This window comes from Rattus norvegicus, chromosome 14 (genome assembly GCF_021556685.1).
Source record: "Rattus norvegicus strain SHRSP/BbbUtx chromosome 14, alternate assembly SHRSP_T2T, whole genome shotgun sequence".
Lineage (NCBI taxonomy): Eukaryota > Metazoa > Chordata > Mammalia > Rodentia > Muridae > Rattus > Rattus norvegicus.
In genome coordinates, this window is record NC_141547.1 from 82,343,104 (window position 1) to 82,362,123 (window position 19,020).

Sequence of the window (19,020 nt, forward strand, 5' to 3'; positions counted from 1 at the left end):
GCTCCCCACCCCTCGCCCGTTTCCTGAGTGCTGGAATTAAAGGCATGTGCCAGTGCTCTGGGCTGGACAGAAGTTCTTGTGGTCTCACTGTTGGGAATAGGGGAGAGTAATTTGTCAGTGTCGCTGTACCTTCTAAATAAACGTAGAACAGCACTGGGCATGCGGCTCAGCAGTCCAGTGTTTGCTTGGTTATTGTAAAACTGCTCAGTCCCCAGCTCAGAGAGGAGGGAGGAACCTAAGACCACCCACACCTTTGATTTTTCCCATTAATTAATTTATTTATTCACTTTACATCCTGATAGCAGCCCCCATTCCCATTCCCCTCACCATGTAGCCCCTCCTTGAATCCCATCATCCTCTTTTCCTCTGTGAAGGGGGAGGCCCCCCTGGGTACCAACTCCCCTGGCAGTCAAATCACTGCAGGACTAGGCATATCGGCTCCCACTGAGGCCAGACAAGGCAGCCCAATTAGGGGAACAGGATCTACAGGCAGGCAACAGAGTCAGGGACAGTCCCCTCTCCAGTTGTTGGGGGGTCCACACAGAGACCAAGCTGCTCTTCTGCTGCATATGTGTCATGCGTATGGGGGAGGAGCACAGATGACTAGGCCCAGCCAGTGTGTATACTCTTTGGTGGTTCAGTCTACCGGAGCCCCCAAGAATCCGGGTTAGTTGAGTCTGTTGGTCTTCTTGTGGAGTTCCTATCCCCTTTGGGTCCCGGAATCCTTCCCAGCTCTTTCACAAGACTCTCTGAGCTCCTTCGAATGTTTGGCTGTGGGTCTGTGCATCTGTTTCAGTCAGTTAGTTGCTGGGTGGAGCCTCTCAGAGGACAGTCCTGTTAGGCTCCTGTCTGCAAGCACAACAGAGCATCATTAACAGTGTCAGGGATTAGTTCTTGCCCGTGGGATGGGTCTCAGGTTGGGCCGGTCACTGGTTGGTAGTTCTTTCAGCTCTGCCCCATCTTTGTTCCTGCACTTAACAGCAGGACAGATTGTGAGGTAAAGGTTTTGTGGCTAGATTGCCGTTTCCATCCTCCACTGGAGTCCTGCCTGGCTTGAGGAATTAACCACTTCAGGCTCCAGATCCCCACTGCTAGGAGTCTTAGCTGGAGTCACCCTCCTAGGGAACCTAAGATTTAAATTATCCCCCCCCCCCTTTTTAAGAGTTTTTAGGTGGGGTATAGTTTGTATAGAATGCATGCTTAGCGTAAGATGCTGACATCAATCTCTACACTAAAACAGTCCTCAAAGAATCTTGTTAGACACATCTTTCCACTGAAATTCCTTAGATGAACAGAAACTGTCGCTTCATTTTATTTTTCCAGATAGGGTTTCTCTTTTAGCCCTGGCTGTCTTGGCACACATCTGTAGACCAGGCTGGCCTACTCAGATCTGCCTCAAGAGCACTGGGACTGAAGGTATGCGCCACACTGGCCGGCTCAGCTCTGTCATTTTTAGTTCATTCTTAACTATTACTACAGTGGAAATTCTAATTCTGGTTGAAATTTAAGACCAATTCGGGCTAAGGAATGAAACATCTCAAAAACACAGTAAAGGGGCAAGAAAGATGTTCAGTAGTTAGGAGGACCGCAGTTTGGTTCCTCTTAGATCCATCCTGTAGCTCTAGTTCCCAGGGATCTAACATCCTCCTCTGGCTTCTGTGGGCACTGCATGCATTTGTTGTACATACATACAATTGACAAAGAACCATATACATAAAATCCATATGTACCATACATACAAACCTATGTATGTATGTATGAATGTATGTATGTATGTATGTATGTATGAATATATGTATGTATGTATGTGTGTATGAATGTATGTGTGAATGAGATAGGTTTCTCAGGCTGGAGAGATGGCTCAGTGGTTAAGGGCACTGACTGCTCATCCAGCGGTCCTGAGTTCAATTCCCAGCAACCACATGGTGGCTCACAACCATCTGTAATGGGATCTGATGCCCTCTTCTGGTGTGTCTGAAGACAGCTACAGTGTACTTAGATATAATAAATAAATTTAAAAAAAAAAAAGACAGGGTTTCTCTGTGTAACCCTGTCTGTCCTGCAACTCACTTTGTAGACCAGGCTGGTCTTGAACTCAGGTCTGCCTGCCTCTGTCTCCTGAATGCTGAAACTAAAGGCATGCACTACACCTGCCAGCTACACAAAAAACTATTAGATCTGTAAATAAATTTAGTTAAATTTTTAAATAAATAAAATAATGAATGAATGAGTGAAAGAATGGGATGCTTCCTGGCAAGATGGTGCAGTAAGTAAGCCACCAAGTCTGATGCCTGAGTTATATTCTTAGAACCCATGTAATGGGAAGAGAAAAATGGCCTCCAAACACATGCTGTGCCACACACATGGTGAGTTCACACATATGTACAAAGTAAGAAAGTATACTGTAAAAATAGAGCAGATTAATTGGGTCAAATGGTAGCATACTGCTTGTAGTGTGCAGAATTTTGATCGGCCTCGATGTAAATTGCTGTGGTTGTTCTGTGCTCTAAGCCTGTGACCCACAGCTTTAAACTGTTTTGTGTTTCCTCCCTCCCCACTCATTCTAGGATTATAGGTATAACCACTGTTATATTCCTGTCTGCTGTTTTGCTTCTTACATTCTATATGTAGCTTGCTTGCTTGTCGTTGTCGTTGTTGTGGTTGTTGTTGTTGTCCTTGAGACGGTTTCTATGTAGTCCTGGCTATCCCAGAACTCTGTAGTCCAGGCTGGCCTTGAACTCAGAGATCCATCTGCCTCTGCCTCCCAAGTGTTTGGATTAAGGTTGTGCGCCACCACTGACCAGCTTTTTTTTTTAGATAGGATCTCACTATACAGTCCAGTCCCTAGTTTTTTTTTTTTTTTTTTTTTTTTTTTTGATGTATTTATTTTGAGACAAGTTCTATTACTTTGACTGATCTCAAAGTCTGTGCTCTGCTGTTTTTTCCCTGAGTAGCTGGGTCCACAGGCTGTGTCACAGCACTGAGCACTTGAAGATCTTTTTCTAACCTGATCCCGTGGTTGCTTAGTGGGGCTCTGTAATCCTGTTTTTTGTTTTTTGTTTTTTTTTTTAACAAGTGCTTTTTTTCTTTTCTTTCTCTCTCTCTTTTTAAAGATGTATTTATTTTTATTTAAATGAGTACACTGTAGCTGTCTTCAAACACACCAGAAGAGGGCATCAGATCCCATCACAGATGGTTGTGAGCCACCATGTGGTTGCTGGGAATTGAACTCAGGACCTCTGGAAGAGCAGTCGGAGCTATTTATTTATTTATTTATTTATTTATTTATTTATTTATTTTATATATAAGTACACTGTAGCTGTCTTCAGACACACCAGAAGAGGGCATCAGATCCCATCACAGATGGTTGTGAGCCACCATGTGGTTGCTGGGATTTGAACTCAGGACCTCTGGAAGAGCAGTCGGTGCTCTTAACCGCTGAGCCATCTCTCCAGCCCTTTAATCCTGTTTTACTTGCTCTTTCCAGTGTCTGTTGTGTTACTGAGTTGCTTCACCTAAGACGTTAATCTGTTCTAAACATTTGAGAAACTGGACTTTTTTTTCCCCATCAAATTAACAAATTTTTAATTTTCAGGGAGGAGATGAGATGAGGGGTTATGATGCGAGTTCCACGTTAATAAAGTGTGCTCTGTTCTAAAATCAGTAGAATTTTTGTGCCAGTCTTATTGTGAAAGGCACAAAAATTTCCAGCATCTTCTATAACTGTCTCTATAAGCCATTGGTAGAGGAATGAGATTAATTGTCATTTAGGTATAGCTGTGCTTTATATACATTGGGCATTGAAATTTTTTTCTAATTTCTTAAATTTTTTTTCCTATGAGTGTTTGGCCTGAAAGTGTGTCTACATGACATGTGTGCTTCGTGCCTAAGGAGGTAACAAGAGTGTGTTGGAGCCCTTGCAACTGGATTATGGATGGCTAGGAACCTCCAAGTGGGTACCCGGAGCTGAGCCTTGGTCCTGTCCAAGAGTAACTAGTGCTCTTGGATGCTGAGCCAGTTCTCCAGCCTCCTTCCTTTTTATGTGTCTTGGTGTTTAGCCTGCATGTGCACCATGTGCTTAGTGCCCACATCGATCAGAAGAAAGTACTAGATGCCTTCGAGTTGCAGATAACTGTGAGCTGCCATGTGGTTGCAAGGAATTGAACCTGGGTCCTCTGGAAGACCAGCCAGTGCCCCCCCCCCCCCCCAGCTGGGGACTGAACCCAGGGCCTTGCGCTTCCTAGGCAAGCGCTCTACCACTGAGCTAAATCCCCAACACCCAGCCAGTGCTCTTAACCACTGAGCCATCTCTCCAGCCCCAAAAGGCAAAATTTATTTTAACAATTAATATAGACCTGAATGGTTTAAGATCTTTATTTTATATTTCAGTATACTTACTAATTTGTATGCGTAGGTTTTTGGGGGGGGGGGATGAGGGGGGTTAAGGAAGGCTTGTACCATGATGTATGTATGTGGTCAGAGGACAACTTTGGATCTTTCTTTCCACTTTATGTGGGGTCCAGGAATTAAACTCAGGCTGTCATCTTGCTTTGTCAGACAGTAAGTGTCTTTACCTGGTGAGCCATCTTACACTCCCCCTTCCCCGTGGTTGGTTGGTTGCTTCTTTGTTTTCTTTGTTTCTTTGTTTCTTTGTTTCTTTCTTTCTTTTATGTGCAGGATACTTTTTATGTCTAGTTTTTTTTTTAATTGGACATTTTATTTATTTACATTTCAAATGTTATCCCCTTTCCTGGTTTTCCCTCTGGAAACCCCCATCCAATCCTCCCTCCCCCTGCTTCTATGAGGGTGCTCCCCTACCCACCCTTGCCTCTCTGCCTTGGCATTTCCTTACACTGGGGCATCGAACTTTCGCAGGACGAAGGACCTCTCCCCACAATGATGCCAGATAAAGCCATCCTCTGCTACATATGCATCTGGAGCCATGGATCCCTCTATGTGTACTCTTTGGTTGGTGTTATGTCTAATCTTTAAAAACCATTTGTTGTATGTTGTTTGTTTGTATGTATGTATGTATGTATGTATGTGTACATGTATGTAAGTGAACATGTGCCATGATAAGCACATGAAGGAAGGAAGGTCAGTAAATTTTTTGGGAATCCATCTTTTCTTCTACCCTGTGAGGTCCAGAGTTTGACCTCAGGTGGTCAGGCATTGCAGCAAGACCTATACGTGGAGCCGTCTTCCTGTTCCTTATCTTTGAAATTTTAAAAGAATCTTAACCTGTGTACTTACCAAGTTACTTAAAAGGTGTAAGCCCTAAGGTCATTCTTGTTCCTGTCCTCTCTGTTACTGTCCTTCCCTTTCTTTATACCTTTTTACATTAGGAGCACTCCTCCTGTTAGCCTACTGCAGCCCAGTACATACATGAGCATAGTGGCCCGGTGGGAGGTGCTTGTTTCTTGGCCTGCATCATATGCCAGTGCCTGCAGGAACATGAAGACCTTTGCTGTTGCCCCACTCCATAACTTGCTGCTTTGTACTTGTGCTTTACTTCAGCCACACCACCATACCACATGTGCCTCTTCCAGGCATGGAGGCTGCCCACAACACCAACAGCAGTCACCTGAGGTAAGCCTTGCACACAGGCCTGAAGTGTGGGTGGGTGTGTGTGAGAAAGCACAGGGAGAATATACGCTTATTCTAGTGTTCATTGGTAGGATGGGCCAGGCATGGCACAACTCTGACCTGGTCTTTCTAATCTTACTCAAGCTTATAGGTCTCAAATATCTCTGAGAATCAGTAATGCGCTATATCAGATAGCAAAAAGTAAGGTCATATACTTAGTACCATTTACTTTAAAAAGACGGGGTTGGGGATTTAGCTCAGTGGTAGAGCACTTGCCTAGGAAGCTCAAGGCCCTGGGTTCGGTCCCCAGCTCCGAAAAAAAAAAAAAAAGAACCAAAAAAAAAAGACGTTATTAACCAGCCTGTTAGCATCTCAAAGTGTCTGAGGTCCTTGCCCTACACCAGCCTAGGTCCTAGTCCCTGAGTGGGTGGGTTCATCTGCTCATTCACAACCGTCTTCCCTTACTTACACACATTTCTTCATAAAACTGCCCTGTTCACTGAAATGGATTGACCACATTCTTGTAATGTTTCATATGTGTAGACCCAGGTTAGTCTAAAAGTGACTAGGAAACAAGTTGGCTGGAAATGTCATTCCCGGACAGAAGAAACGTCACCCATTCTAATCTGTATGTTCAAAAGATCACATGTGCTGGGATGAGAGACCACAGTGGTAAATTGCCTGCCTAGTAAGCCAGAGGGCATGGGTTTCATCCCCCACAGCCCATGTAGAAAACCAGGGATTCTAGTGCTTAGGCAGGTTCTGAGGTTAACTGGCAGCCAGCCTAAGCTACTTAGTGAGCTCTAGACCAGGGAGAGACTGTCTCAAAAAAAAAAAAAAAAAAAAAAAAAGGTGGCTGGGACAGCTGAGGAAGGGTATTGTCTTCTGGTCTCCACATACACACTAGGATCTATAGAAAGACCTACATGTAGAGCCGTCTTACTTTAAAGTTTTAAAAGGATCTTAACATGTGTGCTTACCAAGCTACTTAAAAAAAAAAAACCAAACAACTAAATAAAAATGCCTGCTTGCTGCCAGGCAATAGTGGTGTATGCCTTTAATCCCAGCACTTGTAAGGCAGAGGGAGGCAGATCTTCGTGAGTTTGAGGCCGGCCTGGTTCTCATAGTATGTTCTAGGCAGCTGAGGCTCCACAGAGAAACCCTATCTCAAAAAAACAAACAAACAAACAAACAAAAAAAACCCAAAAACACAAACAAACAAACAATCAGCTGGAAGTGGAAAACAAACTCATACAGGTTTTATCTCCATTCTGTCTCCATGGTGCTAGGCTAGAGCCTGTGTTTCCTGCCTTGGTGCCAAAGTCTTGCTTGGTAACAGAACCCTCTGTCAGCACGCTCCTGCTCTCGGCCTCGGAGCTCCAGGTTCCTGCGTTTGATGAGTTGGATGGTGTGTCAGCAGCTTGCCCCCGACCACAGAGCAGTCCGGCACAGCAGGAGGAGGTAAACGCAGAGTTCCAGGAGTCAGGTGGAGGTGCCATTGGGCTTCCCGTTGACTCCCCTCACATGCTCACTGCTCACTGGCCTTAACTCACTGTCTGAGCATACTGAGAGGTAGGAGTTCTCCTGCTAAGCCCCAACCTTGTCTGTCGAAGAAAGGATATGTTGGATTTTTATGGGGGTTGTTAACCTTCACTTTGGTTTGTTTTCAGAGATAGGGTCCTACTGTTTTCTCCTTACTAACTTCCAGCTCTCTTCCTGCTCTACCATGCAGGGCTTAGTTATCTGTATTGTTTTCCAGATTCCCTTTTCTCGGCAACAGCATTAAAGAGAGTTTAGAGAGAGAGACTTGGCCCTAAAGAGCCTTTGTGCGTTGAAAGACGAGTAAACGTTAGTGTCCTTCAGCTTTACAGCATCACCTGTCTCCACTGAGTGAGCACCTCCAGTTGATTACCTCAGTTGAACGTTCAACTGTTTAATATATGAAGGGGTAGCGACAGGGGATGAGCCAGGGCAGGAAGGGGAAATTTTTAGGCTTATCTATAAACTGGGGGAGCAATGTTTTGAGTATGACAGCTTTATTTATAATGTCTTACATCTTGTCTATCTTTATTCTTAACCTTTAAAAAACAGGCCGAGCCAGAGAAGAGACCAAAGAAAGTCTCACAGATCCGCATCCGGAAAACCATTCCTAAACCAGATCCCAACCTTACCCCAATGGGTCTGCCTCGGCCCAAAAGGTGAGTTTTTCTAATGCAAACTGGGTTCGTTGCTAGGCAAAGCATACTCGCCCTTAAAGCCGCCACCATATAATCAGAGCTGTGTTCTCACTTCTAGGAATTTATCCCAAGAATTCATTGGTTATATGACTATATAATTATATGCAAGATTTCTAATCCATTAATCATTTTTGTTGTATTCCTTATGCTAGATATTATGTATGCATAATCATAGCTTAAACTCTAGTAGGAATCTAGCCTTTGAGCTTTGAGAGGCCAAGGCAGGAGTAGATGCTTGTTCAGACCAGCTTTAGGTGCACAGTGAGCTGTCCTGGGGGGAGATGGGGTGGGAGGGGACGACACCAGAGTCACATGATGAGACCCTGTATAAACAACAAAAAAGACACACAAACCAGAAAAAACAGTTTATTTAAAAAATTCATTTAGGCTTATTGATTTTATTTGTATATGTGTTTCCCTGCATGTATGCATGTGTGTGCCTGGTGCCCTTGAAGGTCACTTTCATGGCATTGGATCTCCCGGAACTGAAGATACATTTATCTTATGGGTTGCCATGTGGGTACTGGGAACCAAATCCAGGTCCTGTGTAAAATTAATAAGTATTTTTAACTTCTGAGCCATATCTCCATCCCCTGATATACTTTTGAAGTTGGCAGTGTGGTGTACTCCTGTGAGCCCAGCAATCAGGAGGTGGGAAGGAGGGAAAGAGGTCAAGGTCACCTTCAGTTTTCCAACCTTCTGGTTATATGTGCAGAGTTCTGGTATATTTCTATTAGTTCCTTTAAGTAACTTAAATCAATTAACCTTTTGAGCTCTAAGAGTCTGTCTGTGGACCAAGAAAGTGCCCAGTGAGAACAGTGCTTGCCAAAGCCTATTCTCACTGTATAGCCCAGGTTGTCCCTGAACCCATCATCCTCTGTCTTAGCCTCCAAATGCTGAGATTACAAATAAATAGCGCATCTTAGAATATAGTAAATATCCTCCCTCCCTCCCTCCTCTACCTGTACTGTAGACTGAAGGCTGTGTGAAGGGAGCCTGGGGGCTGCCTCTGAGCTGTACTCAGCTGACACATACTTTACTGACTACCCTGTGCGTCACCTCTAGAAATGCTTTGCGTATCTCAAGTGCCCGGTGTCCCGTGGCTTCATTCTGAGAATGGAAAGTAGGTTTCAGTGTGGCTTTCCTTCCTTCTTTCTTTGTGCTTCTAATCTCAAAGCTTTGTTGGGAACCAAAGGCTTGTTTGTTTCACTTCGCTTTGTTGTTTGGTTCTGTGGGTTTTTTATATTTTCCCTTTTTTCTTTTTTGAGACAGGGTTTCTCTATGTACCTCTAGCTGTCCTGGAACTCACGCTGTAAGTCCAGGCTGGCCTCAAACTCAGAGATTAGCCTGTCTCTCAGTGCTAGGACTAAAGGAGTGTGTCACCGTCACCTGCAGGCAGTATTTTTCTCTTTTTACTGATATAAAAGCCTTTCTACTCGTTGTTAGTCTTGATTTATCTGCTGATGGCTCATCATGGCGTCTTTACATATTTGCTCCTTTATACTTTATTCTTCCTCATTCCCTCCTCTATCCCTTTCACACCAGCTGGCCCTCTTACTCCCCAGGACGCCCTGCTTCAGTTTTCATGTTACCCACCCTGTTTCCCTATTTCCTCACAAGCTCATCCTCCCTCACGATCCTGTTTCTATTTTTTATACACAAATAATAATTTTAAGTATGCATTCTGCATAGGAGGGAAAATGCAGTGTTTATTTTGCACAATGAATCCCATTTATACATATATGTATGTGTGTATAATGCATAATTTCATTTTAATTTACAAACGAATAAAATGCCATTATGTAGGGGCTGGGGATTTAGCTCAGTGGTAGAGCGCTTACCTAGGAAGCGCAAGGCCCTGGGTTCGGTCCCCAGCTCCGGAAAAAAAAAAAGAACCAAAAAGAAAAAAAAAATGCCATTATGTGTATACACTATTTTCTTTATTGTGTTAATGGACATATAGCCAAGTTTTATTTTTTAGCTATTCTAAATATTACAGCATTAAATTTAGATATACAAATATTTCTGATGTGTTGATTTAGAGACAGGCATGTATGTATCTGAAAGTCCTATGGTTGGACATGTGGCATTTATGTGTTTTTTTTTCCTTTTAAGAGTTCTTTTTATCTGCATTCATGGTTTGTTTGCATGTCTGTGTTGGGGCGCCAGGTCCCCTAGAACTGGAGTTACAGAGAGTTGTGAGCTGCCATGTGGGTGCTGAGGATTGAACCTGGTTCTTTGGAAGAGCAGCCAGCGCTCTTAACAACCAAGCCGTCTCTCCGGCCCTGATGTATGGCATTTCTACTTTAGTTTTTGGAAAACTTGCACACTGATTCCCATGTTTCTACAGGAGTTGACCCTTTGACAAGCAGTGCTTAAGATTCTTCTTTCCCCACGTTCTCACTGCATTTGTTGTCCTTTCTTTGTTTTCTTTTGTTTCTGGTTGTTTGGTTGAGTTTCTCCGAGTTACCCATGGCTGTCCTGGAACTGTTGAGACCAGGCTGGCCTTGAATTCACAGAGATTCTCTGCCTCTGCCTCCTGAGTGCTAGGATTGTAGGCTTGTGCCACTACTGCCATCTTGTTTGTTTCCTGTAAAGATTGTGTTTTTAATTTTGCTGTTCTCTTCCCACTGTGCTGCTGTCCACTGTTCTACTGGAATGCACGCTGTCTCTCCCTCCCTGTCTGCCATCATCACACCTGTGACCTGGGTCTTGAGAGGTCTTTCCTCCTACATCTTTCCTTAGAACATGGTGGAACCCAAGCATTCTTCTGGTTTCTGAGGCCTTTTATAGTTTGAATTTTGCAGTTCAAGCTCGCTGGCCCAATGCCGCAGGAAAGTTCAACAAGGACACTGGAAATCCACTTACGACGCGCAGGAGAGGTGTAGACAATGAGAGCGCCCAAGCCTGGTGGGCATGGCCTGCCAGGCATCTTTGGCCCGTCTGGGAGTAAGGGGCCTAGTTTGGTCCTGTGGACATCTAAGAAGAAGGTGATGGGTGTCCATATGGTGGTGATCCCTTTTCTACAAACCTGCTCTCCTTGGCAGTCTAGAAGAAATAGGCTGCTGTGAGCCAGGGGGAATCCCAGCAGCTCTTGGGTGTTAGAGTGGAGCGTCCTGTGGAGTCAGGAAGGGTTTTGGGTTCCTTGCTTGTAGGAGTCTGGACCAGCAGACAGGCTGTATGTCTTTCTCATCTTCTCTATCCAAAGGACTCCTGTATGGAGTAGCTATCATTGCTTTCTGGAGTTTGGGAGAGATGGGTAACTTCCTAGGCAGATCGACCAGGACTTCCTTTGTTATATCTTCTCGGTGACTTCCTCCTGTATTAATTTACAGTGTTCATGTCTCTCCTGTCTCATTTGGTTAGGGTTCCACTTTATCAGACATCACAATGACTGAATCGACTTGTTTTTAGTTTTCATTTGTTTAGTATTTCCACCTTTCTTTCTCTCTCTCTCTCTCTCTCTCTCTCTTTTGTTCTCTCTTTCTTTCTTCTTTTCTCTCTCTCTTTCTCTCTCTTTCTTTCTTTCTTTCTTTCTGTCTGTCTGTCTGTCTGTCTGTCTTTCTTTTTCTTTTTTTTCAGAGCTGGGAACCCAGGGCCTTGCGCTTGCTAGGCAAGCGCTCTACCACTGAGCTAAATCCCCAACCCCCCCCCCCTTTTTTTAATCTTTTAAAATTTCCATCCTTTAAAAAATTGTTTTCAGCTGGGTGGCAGTGGTGCATGCCCTCAGGAGACAGAGGTTGATGCTATCAGACTGTTTATTATTTGATTCATTAAACTTTCCCTTGCCAACTTCTCTCCCTAGCGTGCTTGCTTCTTTTAAAAACCTCACTTTTTACAGTGATGTGTATGGGTTTATGAGGAGAGTACAGGAGCACAGCTGCTCTTGGGTACCAGAAGAGAGTGTCGGATCCCTGGGAACAGGCAGTTGTGAAGCTCCATGAGGATTCTGTGAAAGGAACCTGGGTCTCTGTGAGAGTAGCAAATGTTTGTACCATCTCTCCAGTCCTCCTTCCCTGATTTCTGTGTTCTGAGAGTCTCACTGTAAAGCCTTGGCTGACCTGAAATCCACTCTTTAGGTCAGGCTCACAGAGATGTGCCTACCCTTCACTTGAGTTCTGGACTTCAAAACTGCCTGCTGTTTTTAACTTAATTTCCTGGCTGAACTTTTCTTCCAAGTTGCCAGCTTTTTCATCCATACTGATGATTTTGTTGTTGTTGTTATTGTTAATGTGCACACACGTGTGTGTGTGTGTGTGTGTGTGTGTGTGTGTGTGTGTGTGTGTGTGCGCGTGTTGATGCACATGTGCAAGAATATGCATGCCTGGGCCCAGATATGTACACCATGGATTAAGTGTGGAGGTCAAAGGACAACTTTTGCAAGTTGGTTCTCTCTCTCTAACATGTGAAACATGGGGATTGAACTCCGGTTATCACCTTTGTAACAAGTGCTTTGACTGCTAATTCATCCCATTGCTGATGTTTGCTGGAAAATGTTTGAAGTGTTCATCTGGTATTTTAATCCTTCAGTAACTTTGAATTCAGTAACTAAGGAGTTCAGATCTTTTGGGTGAGTCTTGTTGTCATGCTATTTTGTATTTCCAGTTTTGTATTGGAATTTGTATATCTGTTGGTTTATAAGCCTCTAGTTTCCAAGCGTATCTTTTTTTTTTTTTTGGTTCTTTTTTTCGGAGCTGGGGACCGAACCCAGGGCCTTTTTCCAAGCGTATCTTATGGAGCAGCCTGCTCTTTACGGCTTAGTCATCAGTAACAATCATCAAAGAGAACCCAAAGTGTTGTAGCAACAGTAATGTCGCACTGTATGAGGGACAGAGGGACGTAAAATCCCCTCATTCCACTGTGTATCACTAATACCATACAACTGAAATGTCAGCTACCTCAGAGCATGCTGGGACCGCGTGGACTAAGTGTGGGAACAGTAAAAGATTGAGAGGAAAGGAGGAGACTAAGAAAGGAGTGAACAGATGAGAACCCAAGTTAAAAGGGGGGGAAACAGGATATTAGGGAGCAAAGAGTAAAGGAAAAACTTTACAAGAGAAAAGGCAAAATAAAATTGTTGCTCAATATTGAAAAGTTAAAAAAATGCAATTAATGTAAAGGGTAGAATAAAAATAAAATCATACAAAAAAAAAAAAAGTTTGGTATGTGTCTTAGTTAGGGTTTACTGCTCTGAGCAGACACCATGACCACAGCAATTCTTATAAAGCACAACATTCATTTGGGGCTGGCTTACAGTGCAGAGGTTCAGTCCAGTATTATGGCGGGAAGCATGGCAGCATCCAGGCAGGCATGGTGCAGGAAGAGCTGAGAGTTCTACATCTAATTCAGAAGGCAGCCAGGAGGAGACTGGTTCCCATGTGGTTAGGAGGAGGGTCTTAAAGCACATTCCCACAGTGACACACTTCCTCCAACAAGGCCACACCTCCAAATAGTGCCACTCCCTGGGCCAAGCATATTCAAACCACCACGACACATACGGTAAGGTTAAGTAAGGCTCAGTATAAGTACATTATATGTATGTATATAAATCTCAAAGAATTAATAGGAATGCTGTATTTTTTTACGATGCTAAATATAGGGGGATGGTGTGGGATAAAAGAGAAAAACATGAAACTGTTCCCTGAAAATACTTAAATCAATTTGATGGATATATAAAGGGGGTACTTATTGGAATATTTTTTAAATACAGTATAAAATTAAAACAAAAACCTGCTAAATACGCAGATTCAAAAAAGATACCGTTGCAGCTTCTTTTGCCTGGTCCTTCAAAATTAGAGACGTTACGGCGTGAACCTGTATGCGCTTTATTCCATTGCTGTTTCTGTGTTGGCCGTTTGAGGTGTGGTGGCAGAGCTGGCTTCATCATGGCAGTCCCTGTGTTGTTAACAGCAAACTCCCCGATCCTCTCCTCACAGCCTCTCTGCCCCCCCCCCCCCCTTCATAATGTTCTGAGCCTTAGGTGCAGGAGTGGTGTTGCAGATGTGTCCATTGGTTTCGGCACTCGCCTCATGCATTTTAACCAGATGTGGTTTTCTGTAATGGTCTGATTGTTGCGTTGAAAAGTTTCTTTGAAGTGCATGATGTCTTTAGTAATTGAGCCCTAAGTTTGACCTTTGGGAAGCAGACAAGGACAAAGACTCTATTGTTTTGAGATGTTCTTGAACTCTCCTGCTTAATACCTCAAAAGGGGGTGTCTGACACTGATCTCTAGTCCTTTTATGGATTTTGATTTTAGACAATGTCTTAGGTAGGGTTTCCATTGCTGTGAAAAAAACACCATGACCAAGGCATCTCTTGTAAAGGACAACATTTAATTAGGGCAGGCTTACAGTTCTGAGGCTCAGTCCATTCTCATCAAGGAGGGAGTCATTTGTGCCTTGTGCCTGTGGGGACAGAAGAGAGCATCGTGTCCTGTGAGTCTGGTGAGCTGGTGAGCTGCCAATGGGTGCTGGGAATGGAAACAGGTCCTCTGCAAGAGTGGCCAGTGCTCTCACCCACCCAGCTGGCTCTCTAGCTCTCTAGTTTAATTTTTTTTTTTTTTTGGTTCTTTTTTTTTCAGAGCTGGGGATCGAACCCAGGGCCTTGCGCTTCCTAGGCAAGTGCTCTACCACTGAGCTAAATCCCCAACCCCTCTAGTTTAATTTTTTGAGGAACCTTCAAAATACTTTTGAGGAGTCTGGAGAGAACAATTAGGAGTCCCTGATGCTCTCTTCTAGGCGACCCTAATCTTGTTCAAGAAGTGATGTCAGGTAGCTTCCCACTACCTCCCTGTAGCATACACTTATGCAGGCACTTGAATAAAAGTGTTTTATGATCTAAGCAAATGAGAGTTTATAAAGCCTAAACCCTAACGTAAGCAATCCACCGCCCGTCAGTCCTCCCCGGTCTCCTCGTCTCCATGTGTGTCACAGCACATCCCTTTGGTTCACATACATGTTGGTTGTTCGTTTGACTCTTTTTTTTTTTTTTTTTTTTCGGAGCTGGGGACTGAACCCAGGGCCTTGCGCTTCGTTTGACTCTCTACTCAGATTTCTATGAAATCAAGACACAAACACTCCTGTGCCAATGTAGAGTTTTGGGTTTATTCTTTAGCTGTCTGGTTCTTTTCTTTTTTATTTGTTTTTGTTTGTTCGTTTGTTTGGGTCCCTTTATTTACTATTAGTTGGGCTCCATGCGTGTCCCGGAAGCTAACCCTTTAGCAGGCGTGTTCTTCTGTTCTTCAGCTCAGTCATATGCACGGATCAACTGAGTTTGTGTGGATCATGTTGTTCATTTGTATTTTTGTTACCTTTGTGTTTGGGATCATATATTTAAAAAAATTGACCAGTTCTGTGTTATGAGATATTTCCCTAAAATGATAATGGTTTCTATTTCTCCTCCTCTTTCCTCCTCCCTTTTCCCTCCCTTTTCTTTGGTGCTGCTTCGTTTTCCCTCTGTTGTGGTATCAGGAATCAAACCAGACCCTTGTCAGGAAAAGTGTTCTATTACTGACCTATCCCTGTTTAGAGTCTCAGTCCAATTTGAGTTCAGTCTTACATGTAAAGAAGACTTATTTATTTACTCATAGAGTCCATTTTTCCAGCTCTACTTAAAGATTCTTTGCTTTCTACACTGTATGCTCTTGTCGACTGTGTTGAAAATTGTTTTAACTACAGTAAGTGTGTGAAATTATTTCTGTATTCTCCACTGTTTTGCATGCAGGCAAAATGTTCATATACATAAAATAAAAATAATCTTTAAAACAAGGTTATTGAAAAGATTTGAATAAATTAAATGTATGTGTTCTGATGCAGTGCTGTATAAAACATAAAATAGTAATAACCAAGAAAAATTGTTTTGTGGGTTTTTTTTTTTTTTTTTTTTTTTTTTGGAGACAGGATCTCTTTGTAGCCCTGGCTATCCTAGTACTGACTTGCTCTATAGACTAAGCAGCCCTTGAACTTGAAGAGAGCCCCCTGCTTCTGCCTCCTGAGTGCTGGGATTAAAACCATGTGCTACCATGTCCAGCTAAGAGGACATTTTTAAAAGAAATGAAATAAGAATACTAATCTCAGAATTTGAAATATGAAGTCTCGAAAATTAGCCAGAACATAAATATATATATATATATATATATATATATATATATATATATATATATGGTAAAATAGAATAGAAAATTGAAAATGAATACCAGTTCATAGGGTGATTTAGAGTACAGAGAAGATGTGTTCTCAGATCAGTGGTGGGAATCTGTGCTTTTTTTTTTTTTCTTTTTTTTTTTTCCCCCCGGAGCTGGGGACTGAACCCAGGGCCTTGCACTCGCTAGGCAAGCACTCTACCGCTGAGCTAAATCCCCAACCCCAGAATCTGTGCTCTTAATTACTATTGTGATAGGATCTATTTTAAGAATAATAAAGTTGTGTCTATATGCCTTATCCTAAACATATTCTCTGCTAATCAGATTTTACTGTAAACTTAGGAGTGTTTAAGGAAACCATAGGAAATTCTGTTTGGAATGGGCTAACTATAATAGATATTTGTAAGTCCTAATATAAAAGCCAAAAAATGAGTTGCATGAAAATATAGACATTCTGGAGCCAAACCTGGGGGTGTACACCAGCACCCTGTGCTTAGAAGGTGGAGGCAGAGGATCTGGAAGGGTAACCTATCCTACATAGGAACGTGGACCAGCCGGGGCTACCTGAGATCCTGTCTCTACAAAACACAATGAAAATCTTAAATTAGGCTGCAGTGGCACAGGTTTGTAGCCCCAGCACTTGGGAAGCTGTGGCAGGATAGTGAACGCCAGGCAAACTTGAGATTCTGCACAGGTGAGACCTTCTCTTAAAAGTGGGAGAAGCCAGCCAGATGTGTGAATGTTTGTGTTTAATAGAAAGATGAGTACAGTACTAGTCTCAAGTCTGCAAGGTAGGACTGGGGGATGGAATGATTCACCAGAAGCTTGCTCACTTCGCACAGGAACAATGAGGGAGACCTTGTTGGATCCCATGTCAAAGGACAACTTTTCCAAGTTGGTTCTGTCCTTCTACCATGTGGAACATGGGAACCAAACTCAGGTCATCATGCTTTGTAGCAAGTGCTTTGACTGCTAGTTCATTGCAATGCTGATTTTTGCTGGAACATGTTTGAAGTGGTTCATCTGGCATTTAACTGGTTCATGTACAAGTTCAAGGCCTGTCCAGTCTATACTGTGAATTCCATGTCAACCAAAGATACATAGTTACATACACAGTTACCTGGTTACAAACAAAGCAAAAATAAAAATCAAACTATAAGAGCCAGGTGTTGGTGTCACACACATTTAATCCTTGACCTGGGGAAACAGAAGTAGGTGGATCCCTGAGTTCAAGACCAGCCTGTTGTACAGAGTTTCAGGACAGCCAGGGCTACACACAGAGAAACCCTGTCTCACCCCCCCCACCCCCAAAAAAAATAAAAATAAGGAAAACACAAATGTGACTAAATGATTTATAGAGCATCCATGTAAAAGAATAAAATGAGGCCGGGTGTGGTAAGGCACAACTTTAGTCTTGGCAGTTAGGAGGCCATCCTGGTCTGCATAGCAAGAACAATCAAGGATACATAGTGAGCCCTGTGCTCCAGAGCTAGGTAGGGTGTGTGTGTGTGTGTGTGTGTGTGTGTGTGTGTGTGTGTTTGCGTGCACATGTACTGACTTGTCTACAGGCCAGTGGTATAGAGGCATTTTATCAATAAAGAGTCTCTCTCCCTCATTATGTCTAAGTTTAAAAAAAAAAAAGTACGTATTTCATCTCTTTGTCAGAATATCAATGCCATTTTCACCCAAGTTTTTAGTCTTGTTATTCAGTATTTCCTGGTCATTTTCTCAACAAAGCGAATCGTATCAGAGATTATTGCTGTGGCCTGGAACACACGGTGATACACTGAGAGAGGGTCAGTTTCTAGCACCCATATGGTGCCTTATAACCAACTGTAACTCCTATTTCAAGGGATCTAATGCTCTTCTGACCTCCTCAGACTCTTGCATGCACGGTGTTCATACACACATACTCAGAAATACACATAAAATTTAAAAATACACATATTTTAAAGTTGCCACTTTAGAGAGACAGTCTCAACCAAGTACAGCAGCGCCTGGTTGTAGTTCATCCTACTCAGGAAGTTGAGGCAGCCGGACCTTTTCAGTCCAAGAGTTGCAGGCCTGCTTGGGTAACATAGTGGGAACCCAGCTTCACAAGAAGTAATGAGGGATGTTCTCACATAACAGTGGTAGAGCTGACAGTCACATCGGTTACCCAGACCAAGTAGTTGGTACTGGAACCTGGGTTAGCCGTCTGAAAGGAGTCCTGCATTTTTACTACATGCATTTAAAAATGCAGAGAATAGGGCCAGAGAGATGGCTCAGCGGTTAAGAGCACTGACTGTTCTTCCAGAGGCCCTGAGTTCAAATCCCAGCAACCACATGGTGGTTCACAGCCATCCATAATGAGATCTAATGCCCTCTTCTGGTGTGTCTGAGGACGGCGTCAGTGTACTCATGTATAATAAATAAATAAATCTTTAAAAAATGCAGAGAATAATGCGGATGTTAAGCGTTTGGAGTTGACTCTTGATCACTGAACAGGGGAGCAAAGTGCTGGCAATGTACCATGGGCTTAGGGAGGCTACTGTGGCACAAAGCAAATGGGGCAAGAGCTAATGACTCCTAGGCCAAATAGACTTTTCTCAAAAGAAAGCATGAAGTAGATGGGAACAAAAAATGAACATCTATGCTTCTCCCTCCCCAACAACCAGAACAGCAGTAAAGAACAGTACCCTCGGGCTGGAGAGATGGCTCAGTGGTTAAGAGCACTGATTGCTCTTCCAGAGGTCCTGAGTTCAAATCCCAGCAACCACATGGTGGCTCACAACCATCTATAATGAGATCTGATGCCCTCTTCTGGTGTGTCTGAAGACAGCTACAGTGTACTCATATACATTAAATAAATAAATCTTAAAAAAAAAAAAAAAAAAAGAACAGTACCCTCGCCAAACGCTGGCAGTGAGTAAAAGGGGAAGAACTTTGAGAAGTTCAGCCACTTTTGTGGATTTACAGCCTGGATTCTTGGCTACCAGGAAGGGCTGCCACCCTAATCTGAGGCTCCAGTTTACAGTGGTCCGGGGTGGTTGCTTAGTGACTTCACCTCACGCCCTG

General features: G+C 43.2%; 1 protein-coding gene across 12 annotated transcripts in view; it reads left to right on the top strand.

Annotated features, from left to right (window-relative positions):
- The window catches only part of Prr14l (proline rich 14-like), a 66,657-nt gene that overhangs the window by 28,068 nt on the left and 19,569 nt on the right, over positions 1-19,020 (top strand). For 6 of the 12 annotated variants that reach the window (XM_087583294.1, XM_087583299.1, XM_087583302.1 and 3 more), the window contains 3 exon segments: positions 5,518-5,589; positions 6,876-7,047; positions 7,678-7,784. In XM_087583294.1, the coding sequence (XP_087439420.1) occupies positions 5,518-5,589; positions 6,876-7,047; positions 7,678-7,784 (351 nt within the window). 12 annotated transcript variants of the gene reach the window in all.